Source organism: Acinonyx jubatus, chromosome B2, assembly GCF_027475565.1.
Source record: "Acinonyx jubatus isolate Ajub_Pintada_27869175 chromosome B2, VMU_Ajub_asm_v1.0, whole genome shotgun sequence".
NCBI lineage: Eukaryota > Metazoa > Chordata > Mammalia > Carnivora > Felidae > Acinonyx > Acinonyx jubatus.
The window spans coordinates 14,807,517-14,824,384 of record NC_069385.1 but is presented as its reverse complement, the minus strand read 5'-3'; the positions used below and the strand labels follow the sequence as shown (position 1 = coordinate 14,824,384).

General features: G+C 37.7%; 1 protein-coding gene across 18 annotated transcripts in view; it reads right to left on the bottom strand.

Moving 5' to 3' along the window:
* Nucleotides 1–16,868, bottom strand: part of SYNE1 (spectrin repeat containing nuclear envelope protein 1) — a 474,716-nt gene that overhangs the window by 282,067 nt on the left and 175,781 nt on the right. For all 18 annotated transcript variants that reach the window (XR_008298258.1, XM_053222078.1, XM_053222079.1 and 15 more), the window contains 9 exons: nucleotides 15,848–15,982; nucleotides 13,518–13,676; nucleotides 13,108–13,316; nucleotides 12,388–12,496; nucleotides 10,579–10,743; nucleotides 7,401–7,568; nucleotides 5,651–5,821; nucleotides 4,741–4,881; nucleotides 801–961 (listed from right to left, as the gene is read on the bottom strand). Coding sequence is in view for 17 of the 18 variants with exons in the window: in XM_053222078.1 (XP_053078053.1) it covers nucleotides 801–961; nucleotides 4,741–4,881; nucleotides 5,651–5,821; nucleotides 7,401–7,568; nucleotides 10,579–10,743; nucleotides 12,388–12,496; nucleotides 13,108–13,316; nucleotides 13,518–13,676; nucleotides 15,848–15,982 (1,418 nt within the window). In the remaining variant the exon portion in view is untranslated. The remainder of the gene's footprint in view (nucleotides 1–800; nucleotides 962–4,740; nucleotides 4,882–5,650; nucleotides 5,822–7,400; nucleotides 7,569–10,578; nucleotides 10,744–12,387; nucleotides 12,497–13,107; nucleotides 13,317–13,517; nucleotides 13,677–15,847; nucleotides 15,983–16,868) is intronic.

Here is a 16,868-nt window from a genome sequence, read left to right as displayed (position 1 = left end):
ACAAATTTTAAAGTTTAGGCAGATGTACAATGTTAATTTCAAGGTGTTACTAGTATTCAAAACAAGTTTCACATATTAAAATTCACCTTAGAAATTATGTCCTCTATCTTAAGAATAATAGGTGTTGGTGATCTGCCAGTAAAGAACTTTGAATAAAAATATGCAGCCATATTATTTTGAGGAACGTTGGCCGTATCTTCACACATTTTTCCCCCTCCAGATTTTTTGTGTGTTTATTTTGTACATAATAGCATACCATAGGCAATATTAAATGTTTAAAAGTAAAATAAATTTTTGAAGTTGAGTTTTGGAAATAGTATATCAATCAGTGACAATTCAAATATTGAGGCATTGTAAACAAGCTCTGGAAACTTCTTGGAGATGGAGACACTTGGTCTGTGTTATCTATATTTAAGCCTAGCATTTACACAACAAAAGTGTCTCTTCTTCTTCCTCACTGGTGACAGCAGAATAATGCAGTAAAAAAATTATCTTAAATACTGGTTCTTTTTTTGAGATTGTACGAAGGCCACAGAATTTAATAGATATGGCTTTCTCATGAACAAGATCAGTTTACAATGCCAAAACCACATCCCTCATACTTTTTCTGCTCTATTATATAGATGTTGGTTTTCTGTCTTGGTGACACTTCCTTTTGAACTGTGAGTTGCTTCCTCAAAACATGCTGAAATACACAGACACTTTGAGATTTTAAAAGAATGTTTTGAATACAATATACAGGAAAGGCTGTATGAAACTTTATCTCAGAGAAGAAAGTTTAGGACTTGTCAAGCACATACTCTTCTTCAAGTGTGTCTTCTAATTTTTTGACTTGCTCTTTGATTGTCTTGGCCTGCTGTTGAAGCAGCTGCTTATTCTTGGGCCCAAGTGGTATCTCGGAAGCTTCCTTCACAAGATTCTCAGCCTGGACTGCAATACCTCCTGTTCGTTTAGAAAACTCCTAGTAAAAGATGATATAATTGTTAGGAAGGCATCTGCTATTAAATTCTACCCTCAAATAAATTGCACATCCTTGCAGAATCTCTACCAGAATAGATGGATGGATACATGGCTTCATACATGTATGAGTATTAGAATATAATATTCTTAGCAATAAGACCTGACTTATTTTCATCATGGCCAGAATAGACACCTCACTAAATTATTTTCATTTTATATACACAGTCAAATATCTACCTTCATAATTATCCAACAATTCTCACAAGAATGTTTTCCATTGTTTCCTGGTTTGGGTTTATTGCTTAGAATTTAAGCCGCATTATAACAACTAACTTACCCACAAATATGTTAGTGTATTATGGGCTCCATTCAGGCAATGATCAGTAGTGACTGATTTTTTCAGTCTTAGAGATAAGAGAGTTCTAGGCCAATTAATATATTTATTTAACTAAAGACTATTTTAGTCAATATGGTGTATCACTGATACTTTCCCATAAAGAAACATTTTGTTAACTAATTCCCTGAAAAGAGAGATAATCTGATCTTAATGCTGTTAAATCTTATTGACTACATACCCACACACTATGCGATGAAAAGAAGGTAAGTTCTGAGCCAGTCAAACCTGGAGTAGAACTCTGGATTTGCTAATTACTAGTTGTTTGACTTTGGTGAATTATTTTTCAGGCTTTCATATAAAATTCAGATAGTAATGGTTTTCTTGTCAAGTTACTGTTAGCATTTTATTAGCAATTTCATTTTGAAGTGCGTGGCACATGGTTTAAAAATTCACACACTGATTTTCATTAACAGCAAACCACTTCAATTCAAAAATTAATTTAATATGGTTGAGGCACTGGTAAATTTGAGCTGTTACCTGAATTCTGTCAGGTAAATGTATTGAAAACTGAATAGCAAAGCTAATCCCAGAGATAATCCTGTGTGAAAAAAATCTTGTGTGAAAAAACTAGTGTCTCATTTCTTCTCATGTAAGAGAAGCTCACAGGAGGTTTTCATTTTGATCATAAACTCCCCTCCTCCAAAATAGGTAATGAAGAAATCTGATGTAAATAATGTTCAAAGGTAAGACTTCTGATAGCCACCTCTTCCCACGGAGATCCTCCTAGAATTATTACATAATGCCACGTAAGATAGTTACTACATAATACTATTGTATCTTCATGCTTGAAAGGCTTAAAGTCCTCATAGAAATATCAACATTCCTTCAGAGAGATACCCAGCAATTTGAGACAATAAAAATGGGTAAGTACAACTTCCTTTTTATGGCAGAGAGACTTATAATATCCTAAAAATTGGTATTTGCTAATGTCACATTAAATTCTGTGGTTATAAGCATCTACTGTGGCTATACATGAACTTACAGTCAGGTAGATTCAGTTGTGAAGACTGTGAATTCCATCATAATCTCTCAGAATCCCAAGAACAGAATCAGAACTGTAAAATAGTATCCCTCCCCCTGCTGGTGATTCCCAGAGCCCAGGAAAAATCATGGAGAAAGTGGAATTATGTTTGCAAATGCTTACATGCTCTCCATCTGAGAGCCTTCTGTAGGAGCTATGCATTGGGAAAGAACAATGCAGAGGAGGAATCCAAAGGACAGAACGATGTTGACTGAAACCAAATTAAGCCAAAATAGAATAATGTTATAAGGCTTTATCTCTAAGTCCTAAGAAGAAAACATATGAGTGGCAGTAGGATACAGCAGGAAAAGACAGACTCTGGAGTCAGGTCTGGAGTTGAAACCACACTCTATCCTTCACCAGCCATGTGATCTTGAGTCACAGAACTCTGAATTTTCATTTCCTCATCAGTAAAGCCTTGCTGTGAAGAATAAACATGGTATTGCTCTGAACTCCCTACCACATGCTGGTGGACAGAAAGCACTCAAGTTCTTTAGCACAACCACTCAAGGGCTACAACTGGAATGAACGCTGTATTAACAATGTCAAGTGAGCAAAGAAGTGGAGGACAATTATTCTAGATGACGTGTTTGTGTAACAGCACATATCAACAGTAAAGTAGCCCAGTTTTTCAATGAAAAATCTAGTGGCTAAAGGTTTATTCTCTGGACTCAGACTTCTGAGGTTTGATTCCTAACCTTACCAGTTAGTAATCCTGAGATCTTGGACAAAATCATTAACACCTTTGTTCCTTGTATTTCCTCATTTATCCAACAGGACTCAAAATGATACCTATTTCTCAGGACTGTTTTGTAGATTAAAGATGATAAACATCAAGTGATTAGACAAGCATGTGTATACATTCAATAAATGTTAACTCACATTATTAAATCAATCCCAAACCATTACTGGCTAAGGAAAATTTTAATAATAACACTAAAAAGGTTATACTTGTTTCATCTACCGCTGATACACAAATTCAGAGGAATTAGAGCCACAGGGTATCAGAAGTGCTGGATGGAATCTGGGCAAAACACCTCCATGATAATCAACCCTCAAAATCTGTTTGTATTTATAAAAGATACCTGATATAGTTTTAATATATAAAATAATTAAAATTAAAAATTAAAATTAAAAGTGATGTTCTCTTTAAATGGCTGATGAAAATAATACAGAATTGAAAAAATCTGTGGCTTTATAAGACTTTAAACTCCTCAGTGAGTTAATGATACAAGAAATAATACAAAATTGGCAGTATGAGAGACACAGAAGCCCTTTCTGGTAAGAGAAAAGAAGCACAGGGATTACTTGTTATTAACCAATGAACATGAGTCTTCTTTCTTATACATTGGCTAACACATTAACTCAGTCATTCTATTAACCCGAAACATGTGCAAAAAGACCAAAAGAGCCTGTACAACTCTCTAAATACTTCCTACAATTTATTGGTCTACTGTGAGCATCTAAGGTATTTGAGCTTATAGGTTTGATCTCATGAAGCACACCCACTAAATATTCTCTGTTGGATGTCCCACTGGAGCCTCAACCTCAATCTGTCCTAAACTGTGTCAGTCATCTTCCTCAACTGACAGCTACTCCTTCAAGTTCCTGTCTCACTCTCATTGCATTTGTTAGGCTCAGAACCTTGGGGATCCTCATCTTTTCCTTTACTCTCTGTCTCTTGCATCCGTTACCACGGCCATCTCCATTACCCTGACTCATGTCCATGTTAACACGCACACGCAATAACTTTCTAATTGGATCTCATGACACCAGTCTTACACCCTTTCAATTTTCTTAAAAACACGTAAAAATGCATCTCCCTAAAGTACGGCTCTGATCACGTGGCTCTCTTTCTTAAAAACCTTTAAGGGCTCCATGTTGCCTAGCAAGTAATGCTTTAGACCTTCACGTGTCTTTGTGATGTGGTCAACTTTCCATTACAATTGTACTTGCGCCTTTGTGCTTTAAAACCGAATTTCCATACACTGTTATATTTCTGCCATTTCCCATTAGAAGAATGCTTATTTGCAGTCCCATGCTTTGCTTTTCTATGTCTTACTTGCCCTTCAAGTTTCAGTTACAAATATTATTGCCTTCAGAGGGATTTTTTCTAAATGTATCCACCTGTGAGGGAACGACCCATTTCCCACTTCAGTGAAAACTTTCTCTTAGTTCTTGATGTTTAAATCTTATGTTTTCATTCCCCAAAGCAACTTGACCAGTGTGTTGAAGAGTGGAAGGTCAACAATAAGTACTGATTACATGAATAATTATAATAATTAATAGTAACAAGGAATAGAAACACAGCTTTTCTTCTGAATAATGAGTACCATGGGATTGCATAGTCATATTGATATACCTTTGTCTGTTCCAATTCTGAAGATAAACTTTCCAAACTGCTAAAACTCAAAAAGCGCTCATGGCTGGAACCTGTTTGAAAAAGGTATCTGACCACTGTCTCTTTGTTTGTTTCAAATCGCTCCCACTTTCTTAATGTGACCTAAATTTGAAAAAATAAACATATCATGTTATGGATTATCAAAGCATGTCACAAAATACTGTTCACATTTCCATTCATTTGTTAGGCTGTCAACTTCCAGTTAATTCTCTTCATATTTCATGCGGTTATGCTCAACAAAGATGATCTTAATGTCTCCTATGAGAATTTCACCCTGAGTTTCAATTCACCTACAAAAATCGGATGTGTAGACTAGCACCCTGAGTTTTCTACCAGCTGTAAAGTCCTATGAATCTAAGGATATTGCTCAAAATGTAGATAAGGGATAAAGGAAAAGAGAGCCTCCCAGTCTCTTTCAAAAAAAGAAAAATAATAGGGAGAAAGAGAAGAGAGGGGAGTGGGGTAGTGAATGAGCAGATAGCAACTCTTTAGAAACTTTTTAAAAGTGTCAAGATCACAACAAAGCATAAACATATGGCTGCTGGACTGCACAGAAAAGTGAAACGATCCAGTGTTAATTCCTGGATTCGGACAAGTATGGATTAAAATTCTGGCTTTGTTACTGATCGCGACTCTGTGACTTTTGTGAAAGTCCTCAATCCCTTTCTTTTTAAACTTCCATGTGGGCAAAATGTGCTAATTCTAATACCCATCTAATAAGGTTAATGTGACGATTAAGAGAGGTAACTCATGTTAAAAACTTAACACGGCCCTGGAACATCAGAGGCGGGAACAAACGTTCGCTCCCACTAGAAGGAGACATCACCTGTGACCCGGAAGTTAACACCGCCCTAGACTTCCGGCCTCCTACCTGGATGCGGCGTTCCTGCTTCTCTCTGCTGTGCTCCATGCTGTGCAGGGTGCTCTCCAGCTTCCGCAGCTCGTCCCGGACTTGGCCGGGCATCCCACCTTCTCCCTGCTGAGCCTGTGCTATCTGCTGCTGCACGTCTCTCTTCTTCGCAGAAATCCTCTTTGTCTTTTGCTGGAAGCATTTGTTCAACAGATGGGGATAAATGTTACTCTCTGAGCGGCTAAGCAGGGACAGAAACATCAGCACTCTAGCAGAGGTACAGAAAGGTAAAACCTCTCGGCAGTGTGGGGCCAAACTGTATTTCAAAAGTGAACTTGAACAGTTAAAATGGCAATGGGGACTCTATGTTGATCAAAATGGACATTATTTGTAAGTATTTTGTGTTCTTAATGACAAACAATACAATTAATTTGGTCTTGGGTGTTTTAACTGCGGACAAATTTGAACATTTCACATTTTGTGTAGAAGGCGGGCCCTTTCCTCCGGAAGGAATTTGGTGAAACTATTCATTTGACCCGATTCTCCTTAAAGAATTATTTTTTGCCCCAAATCACAAAGTCTCAACTCTAATTTTTTTAAGTCATTCATGCTGTAAAAATGCTGATATTAAGAGATTTAACTCGGGGTATATTCAGATTGATAAACCTGCCGAGATATTTTGGGAAAGCTATGTTTTAAAATAAACTTTTTATTGAAGTATAATGTACAAACCTCAAATCCATAGCTTATGAATTTTCACAAAGTAAACAAAGGCATATATCCAAGCATGTGATCCAAGAAATGTGAACAGTTTTAAAATATTAATGTAAATATCTGTAATCTCACATTTCTCTGACTTAAACTGACACTCAAACACAACTTTTACAATGATTGAGACTAGTGTAATACCAAGCATTATGTTTTCTTGTGCTCACAGCCTTTTTATAATTATTAAATAAATCTATAAAGCCTAGAGACTGCAGTTTTACATGTACTCATATATATATTTATATATATATATATATATATATATATGTACACACACAAACACACTCTTAATGCATACACTCTTAATGCAACTTCCATGTTTATATATTATCATATATAAAATTAGCTAACATTTTGCTATACGTTAAGTTAGCCAGAATTTTGTTATTAAAATATTTGATTTGAATCATTCTTCTACTTATATTGAGTTTGGCAAGTAAGTTGGCTCAAATTGTTTATTATCAATACATGTACCAGAATTTCTTTACTTCCAGTTCTAATCCTTCATAAGAGGATACTATTCTGAAAAGTCTGGTACTTCACGTGCTTTATAATTTTCCAAACTGAGATGTATTCAAAGTTGTAAATTGAAGAGCAGGATTTTAACCTTATGGCAAAGAATAGTGATCTTAAATATGAAGCACTTTATCTCTATGCTTTCCTTCTCTGTTACGAAAAGGACAAGTGAGCAAGTTTTATGAAGGTTTTCATAACTCACTCAACCAACTTTCTCTCTATAATATTCCTTGAACTTTTTGATATCATTCAATCACTTGGGCTAGGAATTTATCTTGCAGGCTCTTCTGAAATGGCTAATACTGAACAGAGAACAGAGGTACAAAGTTTTTGTTTTGTTTTGTTTTTTTTAACCATTCAAGTGGATTCCTTCCTGCACCCCCTTCCCTTTGCCCTCATCCTGTGGACGTACATTTCCCTTGATCTCTCTGGCTCTGTCAGTGACTAATGAACTTCACATAAGTGCCTTGGATAAAGCGCGTCCTACCTGGTGATGAAGAAGTAATTGCTGTGCTTCAAACAGATTTTCAGTGTCCAAGATCTTCTCAGCTTGCTCCTGGACTTCTTTAGAGTCAGAAATCAACTCTCCAAGGGAACTTTTGACTATTTCTTTGTACTGGACACAGTCCCCAAAGTTGCTTAACATCTTTTCAACCTAGATTTTCATGAAAAATTGTAACTCATATGATGCTCATGTAATCTTAAAGATTTTAAGAATACATGTAAAGTCTATCTCAAGAACTTAAAATATATACACAGATCTCTAACTTTTATTCTTTCATATACTTTTGAGGTTTATTTAGTTATTAGTAAACTGACATTTATGTGAATTGCAAGCCTCATTTGAGGTGGGCTCTGTGCCCACTCAACCTAGCAATTGAGGCAGGGTAACAAAAGTGGGTATATTGTATCTATTATCTCCTGGATCCCTTTAATTACAATCCCATGACTGAAATCCAATTATAAGTTATAAAAGTGCATTATAAGAAAGTTGAACCCACCCTATTCAAAGTAATTAGAGAAAAAGTTTGGGGGGGGGTATTAAAAGAATATTTATTGAAAATGCAATTCCAGTATTTTTACATAACCATAACATAATTTCTAATTTTGTGGCTATGTAGTGAATTTTTTCCTAAATTTTAAGCTTTCTCTTCTGTCTAATTTCTGCTTCCTCTAGTTCAGTGTCACCAGCATCTTTTCTTTTCCAAGCCAGTCGTTCTCCAGCTTCACTAAGATTTTCACGTGTGTACCATTTATGTTCCACAGAAGCTTTCGGTTTCTCTTTCTCTAATTTATCTTTTTCTTTGACCTGCTTCTGCTCTGAGTTTGGCCCAGGTAACCTGAGTGTGCTATTTTTCAAACAAAGCAATAAGACCCATGAAAACCACAAACTTCAGATCTCAGTAAATCACAGCTCTTGTGGAAAGAAGTGATTCACCATTACATATTGTCAATCTACCCACAGCCTTTTTTGCCTTACATTGGACAATCGCAAACACTTCGTGTTCAACAATAATTTAAATGCTAAATGGATTGATAATCACAGGATGCACTGAATGTGTCAAATCCATCTTTTAATATAAATCTTTACATGAACAACATGAATGTTTTCCATTATTCTTTCTTTGCTTTTACTAGTGATGAAGTAACATATAAAGGTATGAATATAAACTATGCAGAAGTTTAAGGTAGATGAGTGTGCAAAGAATTAATGTGTCTATTTGTTAGAGATCGATTTTTGCTACAAGTCCCATGGGCAATGTCATGAGAGTACTTAGAGGATACAGTAAATAAATGGGTTTGGTAAAGTGTTAGGGAGACTGATAATTTCTAATTTTAAAGGCTGCCAAAGTGTTTTATGTGTGTGTGGGGGGGTGGAACAAAATATAAACTCATCTATCAATGTAACTAAAACTATTTGTTAGGTCTTGGATCAAAGATCACTGGCACATATATTTATTTTTTAAAACTATAACCATTATTTTTGCCCTTACCAGTTTCTTTATCAAAGAAAGAATAGAGAAGAATGATGTCAGAATTTTACTTAAAGTATGGCAGTGGCACCAACTAGACTATTATCATGAAAGATGGTTATCACAAGGATTGAAATAACTCATGTTCCAAAATTTGACTAATGCTATCACTCTTTTCAATTAGTCAAAAATTCTTAAGAAAACTGACACATAATATCAAAATTTCCACATAAAACTAAAATCACATGCAGTTCAGAGTATTTTGAGCTTACGAAAATTCACTGCTAGAGTCTCAAACAGATCTACATGCATTGAAAATATAAAAGGTTAGTTGATCAAACTGTTAGATTAAGGACATCTACAGAGAATTCCAAATCTTTAGAATCAGGGAACTTTAAGCCATCCAGATGATCATTTTTCCATGCAAGTTTATAAATGACTTTAAGAAATAATAGTAACAGTCTATTCAACTTTCCATTCTTACATTATCTTCGCGTGCACAAACTCATTAGACTTGCATGGCAATCTGGTCAGTGAAAATGTTCTTGCTGAGGGTAGAAAGGGCCCTACCAGAAATGAAGGAGATAGGTTTGTGTATTTTAATCCACAGAGGAATATAAACACTGAATTAATAAGAAGTTTAAAATGAGTAGCTCTTGGGACGCCTGGGTGGCTCAGTCGGTTGAGCATTGAGCATTGACTTCAGCTCAGGTCATGATCTTGCAGTCTGTGAATCTGAGACCTGCATCAGCCTCTGTGCTGATAGCTCAGAGCCTGGAGCCTGCTTCAAATTCTGTGTCTCCCCCTCTCTGTGCCCCTCCTCCATTCATTCTCTGTCTCTCTGTCGCTCTCTCTCAAATAAACATTAAAAAAAAAAGTTATTTCAAATGAGTAGGTCTTGCATAAAATAGATTTTACTGGTCTGTTAAAATGGAATATTTTATTATTATCAACTATCGGTTATTAAGCATTTACCGTCAGGCACTGAGTATAGGTGCTATAGTATAGTATAGGCACTAGTAGGTTTTATTTTTATTTTTTAATTTTTTTTTAAACGTTTTATTTATTTTTGAGACAGAGAGAGACAGAGCATGAATGGGGCAGGGGCAGAGAGAGAGGGAGACACAGAATCGGAAGTAGGCTCCAGGCTCTGAGCCATCAGCCCAGAGCCCAACGCGGGGCTCGAACTCACAGACCGCGAGATAGTGACCTGAGCTGAAGTCAGACGCTTAACCGACTGAGCCACCCATGCGCCCCGGCACTAGTAGGTTTTATAAGAAAGAAAATCAAGGCCCAGAAATGTTAAATGACAAGGTCAAGATTACATAGGAAGCAGACTATCAGAGTTAAATTCTAACCTTGGGTTTGTTGAACTCCCAAGCCTGTGTACCTAACCTCTATAATATAGCTTCAACTGACCATGAACCAACGCTTTTAGTAAGAGTAAAAAGTGTGGATCTGATAAGCTTTATACTTTAGATACAGGTTATTATTCTGAATTAACATATTCAAGAATGACACCAACCGTAATTCAAACATCTTCCCCACTAATCTTCATATGAATAAGTATCTTTACTACTGTGTTTCAACTATACTTTATATAATTACTTCTTAAACCACAACCCAAAGTAAAAGAGCCTTCCAGATTTCTCACCCAGAACTGTCTATTTAGAGTATGAGTAAATGGTATACCTCTGACAACAAAGCTATGAGAGCCTTGAAAGAACTAGATAATTTTGCCAACTCATCTCCTTGCTTTTGGGCTTCATTCTCAGAAGAAACTTCAATTAAAATTTTAAGTCTGGATTTCAGCCAGTTGAGAGTCTCGCCCTTTGTGGTAACACCATTTCTGATCTCCTGGAATGAAAGAACAGTTTTGATGAGCAAAATACATTGTGAATCAAGAAAGGACTCAGCCTAAGAAAGTTCATACGGTGGAGGTAGGAGAACCAGGCATTTGTTCATCAGTAGAGTGCCTGCTGATTTCACTTTTCGTTTACATCTTTAAGGAAAGTCCCTAAGTGCTAGGAAAACAAAAAACAAAAAACTTTCCCAATGTCAAAACCTGATATGTAAAATCAAACCTCTCATAACAAAAAGCTAACTAGATGCTTAGTTCATAACTAGATGGTCATATATCTATAGATATTCCTTTGATCACAAATAAAAATGCCTCTGAAAGTACTATAGAAAAATATGTGATACCAAAATTGGAAATTATATATTATCTTATTTTCTGTTAGCTGGAAGGAATATGATATTTTTAGAAAAAGAAAAAAAAAGGTTGAAAGAGCCCTTTTTTTAATGAGCTGATTTCTTTTTGTTTGAAGAGTTTAGTTGTTGAATATTATTATGGATGCCCTAAAAATTGATTTTAACTTAACTGACTTAGATCTTATGCCTCATTTTTGTGACTTTATTGAAGTCAGTTCTCCAGATAGTAGGATGTGCAAATAGGAGCACAGCTCTAATCCAGGAAGGGAGGGCTTACTGGCCAGGACAAAGCCAGAAATATTCCGGGGCCTCGGCCCTTGTAAGGTCTGGGAACTGTGGGAGGGATGATCTGGGAAGCCTCTCCCTCCTACACATGCTCCGGGTGCATGAGGAAACCCAAGGTGCTGCTACAGAGGACCTTCCAGGGCACATTCACACAAACAGAAAATGACTAGTTCCATCCACAATCAAGTGATCTCTTCATTCTAAGATGTGAATTTTTTTTTTTGGTACTATATAATAGCAACCAATGACACATATAGATATCCTCCTATAGGTAGAGCATGACATTATTGAGGATCTCTAGCATTTACAGGGATTATAAATTTACTAGAAAAACGTGGACCTCAGAAGATAGGAATAGAAAGGAAACACGTTCTCATTAACAGCTACTGTGTGACTTGCATGAGCTCAAAATGCTGAAAGATAAGGATTTTCACAATGGCATGTGCCTATAAGACAGAATAGGCCATGCTAAGGAGGAGGAGGTTGCTGTGGTCATTCACAGGATGCGAACTGGGTTCAGGCTTGAGGTTCTGTCCGCTGGCTCCGTTTATCAGGCTGTACCCACACTCACAGAGCTGATCCGATCCAGACTGAATGTGACATGAGAAATGATGCTTAGAGACCTTGCCCAATTCCCTCATTCTGTGAGCTGCCTTTTGAATGGCTGAAAATGTATAAAAACCTATAGTGTTCTTGTTTTTCCGCGACAATTCTTAAATCTCTGCTGTGTTATGTGCCCACGCATGCAATTTTCCTCTCAAGATTTCCCATTAGCTAAAGATGTATTAGAGGTACCCCTGAGTATGACTAAGTCTCAAAGCTAACAGCAATTCAATAGAAAATCCTCCATACTTCTCTACAGTAACATGAGGAGACTTCTTTTTAAGACAGTTTTCGAGAACTTAATTTTTTTACAGAAAGAAAAAAAATATATCATTTGTCTACCATTAATTTTCTTATTAGTGAAAATTTTCCAGTCACAAAATATGGCCCAGAACTAACCTCTACGGCATGTTTAATCTCTCCATGGTTGGCGGTATCGATGGGCTCGTTCTTAAACCCTTTCAATTGTGTCTCCTTTGCAGATATCCAAGATGAGAACTCAGAAATTCTGAAATAACACAAGTATCTTCTTATTAAAGGGAGAAAATATCCCAGTGGTTAAAATACATTTCTCTTTTGACTTTATTCATGGAAGTTTAATGAAGTTTAGCAAGTCAAGTAACAAATTTTCTAGGAGCTGTTCCTTTACCATGAAGCTCGGGGCAGGGGTGCCTCTGGGCACTTTTCACATAGGAGGAAAGAGAAGGCAGAGTAGATGGAGTTCAGCTAAGGAAAACAATGTGTCCCAGGGCCTGAGCACGTGGAGGAAGGAAGCACCTGAGGTCTGGCCTCTTCTGTCTCCAGCAGATGGAGACAGAAACCCAGAGGCAGAGGCCCCCCTCTAGTACCATGAGGGAACCGGGGAGCAAGGAACTGCAAATTCGCTTCAAAGAGATAACATCTGGGTCACTCACAAATAAAGTGCTTCACTCTGTTTCTCACTGACGCCCATTTTTATTAAATGAAGCATTTTTACATAAGAGCCTGGGCAAGATCGCACGATTTGATTTTCTTTATTGCTGAAGACAAAACATGCACCATTACTTGTTTTGCACTGATCTCGGAATTAACAGTATTAGGACAGGTCAGATCCGCCTCCAGAAAGAGTTCCACAACTACCTTCTAGCGTAGTCCTTCCACTTGTCCCGGTCTTCCACGAGCTTCTTGTAGGTGGCGTCAATGGCAGCTCTGAGCTCTTTCAGAGTCACGTGACAGGTTTCAGGTGTGTTCCTTACTGGGTCCCGGACGGGGAGTTTCAGACACAGTTCTTCAATAAGCTGTAACCTTTTCTCACAAAGATGATGAGGACCTTTGTCACTGAAGAAAATCTAATGAGCAATAAACATTTATATAATCCCTGTGAGGATACACACAGTACTTTCCTAGTTTCATAGAAGATTCCCATTTAGTCTACTTGTATCAAGTAATTAAGCTATTTCGTGTTTTCAGACCCAAACCAAAGTACCGGCTGTATCCTTTAGGTGACAATGTGACTTGGCGTGCCCGCGCGTGGGGTGTGTGAGACATACCCTGTGCTCCTTAATAATCTTTTCACTGCCTTCCTGGGGCACCAGCGTGGTCTCTCGATCCAGCTCAGTTCTGCATTCTTCTACAGAAGCTAGGAATCTATTCTTCTCCACATCAATCTTCAGATGAAGCAAATGATATGGGGCTTCTCCTTGAAGGTCCTACATCCCATAGGAATATTTTTAAAATATGATACCATTTCTGATTACACACATTTTCAACTGAAGTGGCAAAAACCATAAAATATTCCCTTGGGGTCCAATGTGATTTAATCACTATTGTCTGCACCTGGCCATTGTGCTTTGTACACTTCCAAGTAAGGGTTGGGACCGTAATGAATACCTTCTGCCTGGGGGCACATGTTTCACAGGGATCATTCTATTTAATTTTTACAACAGCCTCACACAATATTAATATTCCTATTTTATAGGTCAGACCACTGAGGCTCAGGGGTAAGTAGAAAAGCTAGATTTGAATCTAAATTTAAATCATCATGCCCTGAGTCCCCCCAGCATATGTCTTTTTTAATTCTGTCAATGACCCTGTGAGATAGGAAGAACCTATATTACACTCACTACACAAAAGGCGAAGATAAGAAAACTTTTATTAGTAAAAATGCCAGGGTGAAACAGCCCACACCTGTGACTACCTGCCATGTCTCTTTCCTTAGAGCATTCCTCAAGTAAACAGGGCATCCAGCACGCAAGCGACATGAAATGTTTTATGTTCTTTCTGACATAAGAATAAGCTATATGATTACCTTCAGGCTTACAATTATTAGTTTTAGCTAACTTGTATCCTATGGTATTTATAAATTTTTTTAATGTTTATTTATTTTTGAGAGACAGAGCACAAGCAGGGGAGGGGCACAGAGAGAGGGGGACACAGAATCCGAAGCAGGCTCCAGGCTCCGAGCTGTTAGCACAGAGCCTGACGTGGGGCTTGAACCCACGGACCTTGAGATCATGACCTGAAGTGAAGTCGGACACTTAACTGACTGAGCCGCCCAGGTACCCCTATCCTATGGTATTTAAAAGGTTACTTTTAAAATAAAATACTAAGATAATTGATGAGAAAGATGATCTGGGGCTATGGAAAGACTGGACCAGATTATATCCTAGAGAGCTTAATGTTGTGAATGTCTGTGTGTAGAAAATAAATACAGCTTTCATTTAGAATCTCTATTCTATAATACATTTATGATATTTTAAGTTTTAAAGACATATTAGAAAACTTGGGTTTAAGGATTTTTTAATTTTCAAATTTAGCAAGTAAAACATTATGTCCTTAACTGAGTTTTTCCTATGCATAGAGCTGATTTTATAGCCTATGTTACTGAGATGGAGAAAACAAAAAAATCCAGAGATTCACAAAGCCTGATGGAAAGTGTTTTGGTTGCCTATCTTTCAGACCCTGTGACTTCTTCATATAACACATATGAAGTTCGCCACTCCCTATGACCTCGTGATAGCACTGGTCAACCTGTTGCTACAGTAGGTTTTCTCCAGGCTGGGGAAGACAGCCTTCGATTCTGAAATCGACTTCCATGTGATGAGTCCAGTGTGGGGCACTCAGGTTAGACACGCCAAGTGGATCCCTACATCCCCAACTTCTGTGCTTTCTCTCCTGCTCTCTCTCTCTTCCAGTTCCTGTTACTCCTCCCTCCCATGTACCCCAGACCCCTGCTTCTTCTTTAAAATCCGAGCTCAAAACTAGTTACCTGATTCACTCCTTTCCTCTCCCCAAGTAGGCCCACTTCTCTCTACAAAAGCTTTCATATGTATTACTTACACTTTTGGGGACTTATTATATATTGTACTTTCATTATCTGCAACTAATTATCTTCCCCACTGGACTTGAAGCTCTTTGGGGAAATGGATCATGCTATGTTCATTGCTGAGTCCTTAACTAATAAATGTTCATATTTACATTTCTGAGGTCATAGCAATCTAAACCAGATGGTAAAATCCTTGAAAACAGCAAAATGTTATTATAGTATCTCTACCATAATTTATTTAAGTGGGTTTACTGATGTTGCTGAATAAGTTAAATGCCCTTGTCATTCCTATCCCCAAACCTACGCAGGAAAAGAAAAAGAGTGCTCTTAAGTAATATGATAAAATTGATACTACTAAAAAAATGAGAAAAACAAAATTCTCTCATACTTTATCATGCTTTATTGAAGTTCAGTTTTTTCAGTGGGAGAAGTAACTATGGTGACCTTCCATGACTTTCTACATTTCTCTTACAATCGAACCTTAATCCCCTCATGCTCTGTCCCATCATGCATGATACGTACTTATGTCCGTGCGTCCATTATGTCCTGACTCACCTTCCACTGTTTATGGAGCTTTCTAACAGCTTCCTGCAGGCCCTGCTGTTCCTGCTCAGGGAGGATGTCAGTGAGCTCGTCGCAAGCTTTCAGGAAAGCATTGAGCACTCTCTGATCCAGCTGACTGAAAAATTCCTGGCGTGGAGGGGGAGGTGGTTACGAGTGTCAGACAGAATAAAAGGCAGCATCTACACACCATACAGTCAGGCAGTCACGCCTCAACTCAAAACGAGCCCGTTAGCCAGCCAGTGCCCTCTTTAAACCTTGCTGGCAACTATGATTTTTTTTTTTTAAGGAATGAACTATAATTATCTATAGTTATGAGTCAGAAGCCACCACATCTGAAATTCAACTAGTACTTTTCATTTTTTAGAAAGAAATATCTTTGCAGTTTTCAAATTTGGTAGAATATTCTGGAAGGCCAAGGGGCCAAAAACCTTGATTCCCTATAATAGAGTTTTCATTCCTCTCTGGTAAAGTCAGAAGCAGAACTGAAACTAGTGTTTAGCCTTGCAATTCCTCATACCCTAGCTTCAATGTGTTTCAGGCCCTGCTGGTTCATTATGAGCCATTTCCATCCACATCCAGGCGAATACACACGACCCCACAGGCTACGGACAGAACTGTGCCCACCGACATCTGCCAAATTCCTATGTTGAATCCCTAACCCCCAGTGTAATGAAATTTGGAGATGAGGCCTATGGGGTGATGAGATGAGGTCATGAGGGTGGGTCCCTCATGATGGAATTAGTGCCCTTATAAGAAGAGACATCAAAGATCTTGCTCCCTATTTATCTCCATCTTACGAGAAGAAAGTGAGAATGACCATCTACAAGCCAGGAAGAGAGTCCTCACCAAACCCAAACTGTGAGAAAATAAGTGCCCATTGCTTAAGCACCCAGTGCATGCATAAATATATTGCACACCATGCAGATAAATACAACACGTGTGCACATCGACACATGACCAAGTCTCACACAGACTCAGGAGTATGTCCGCGGAGATATTTTGAAACAACAGT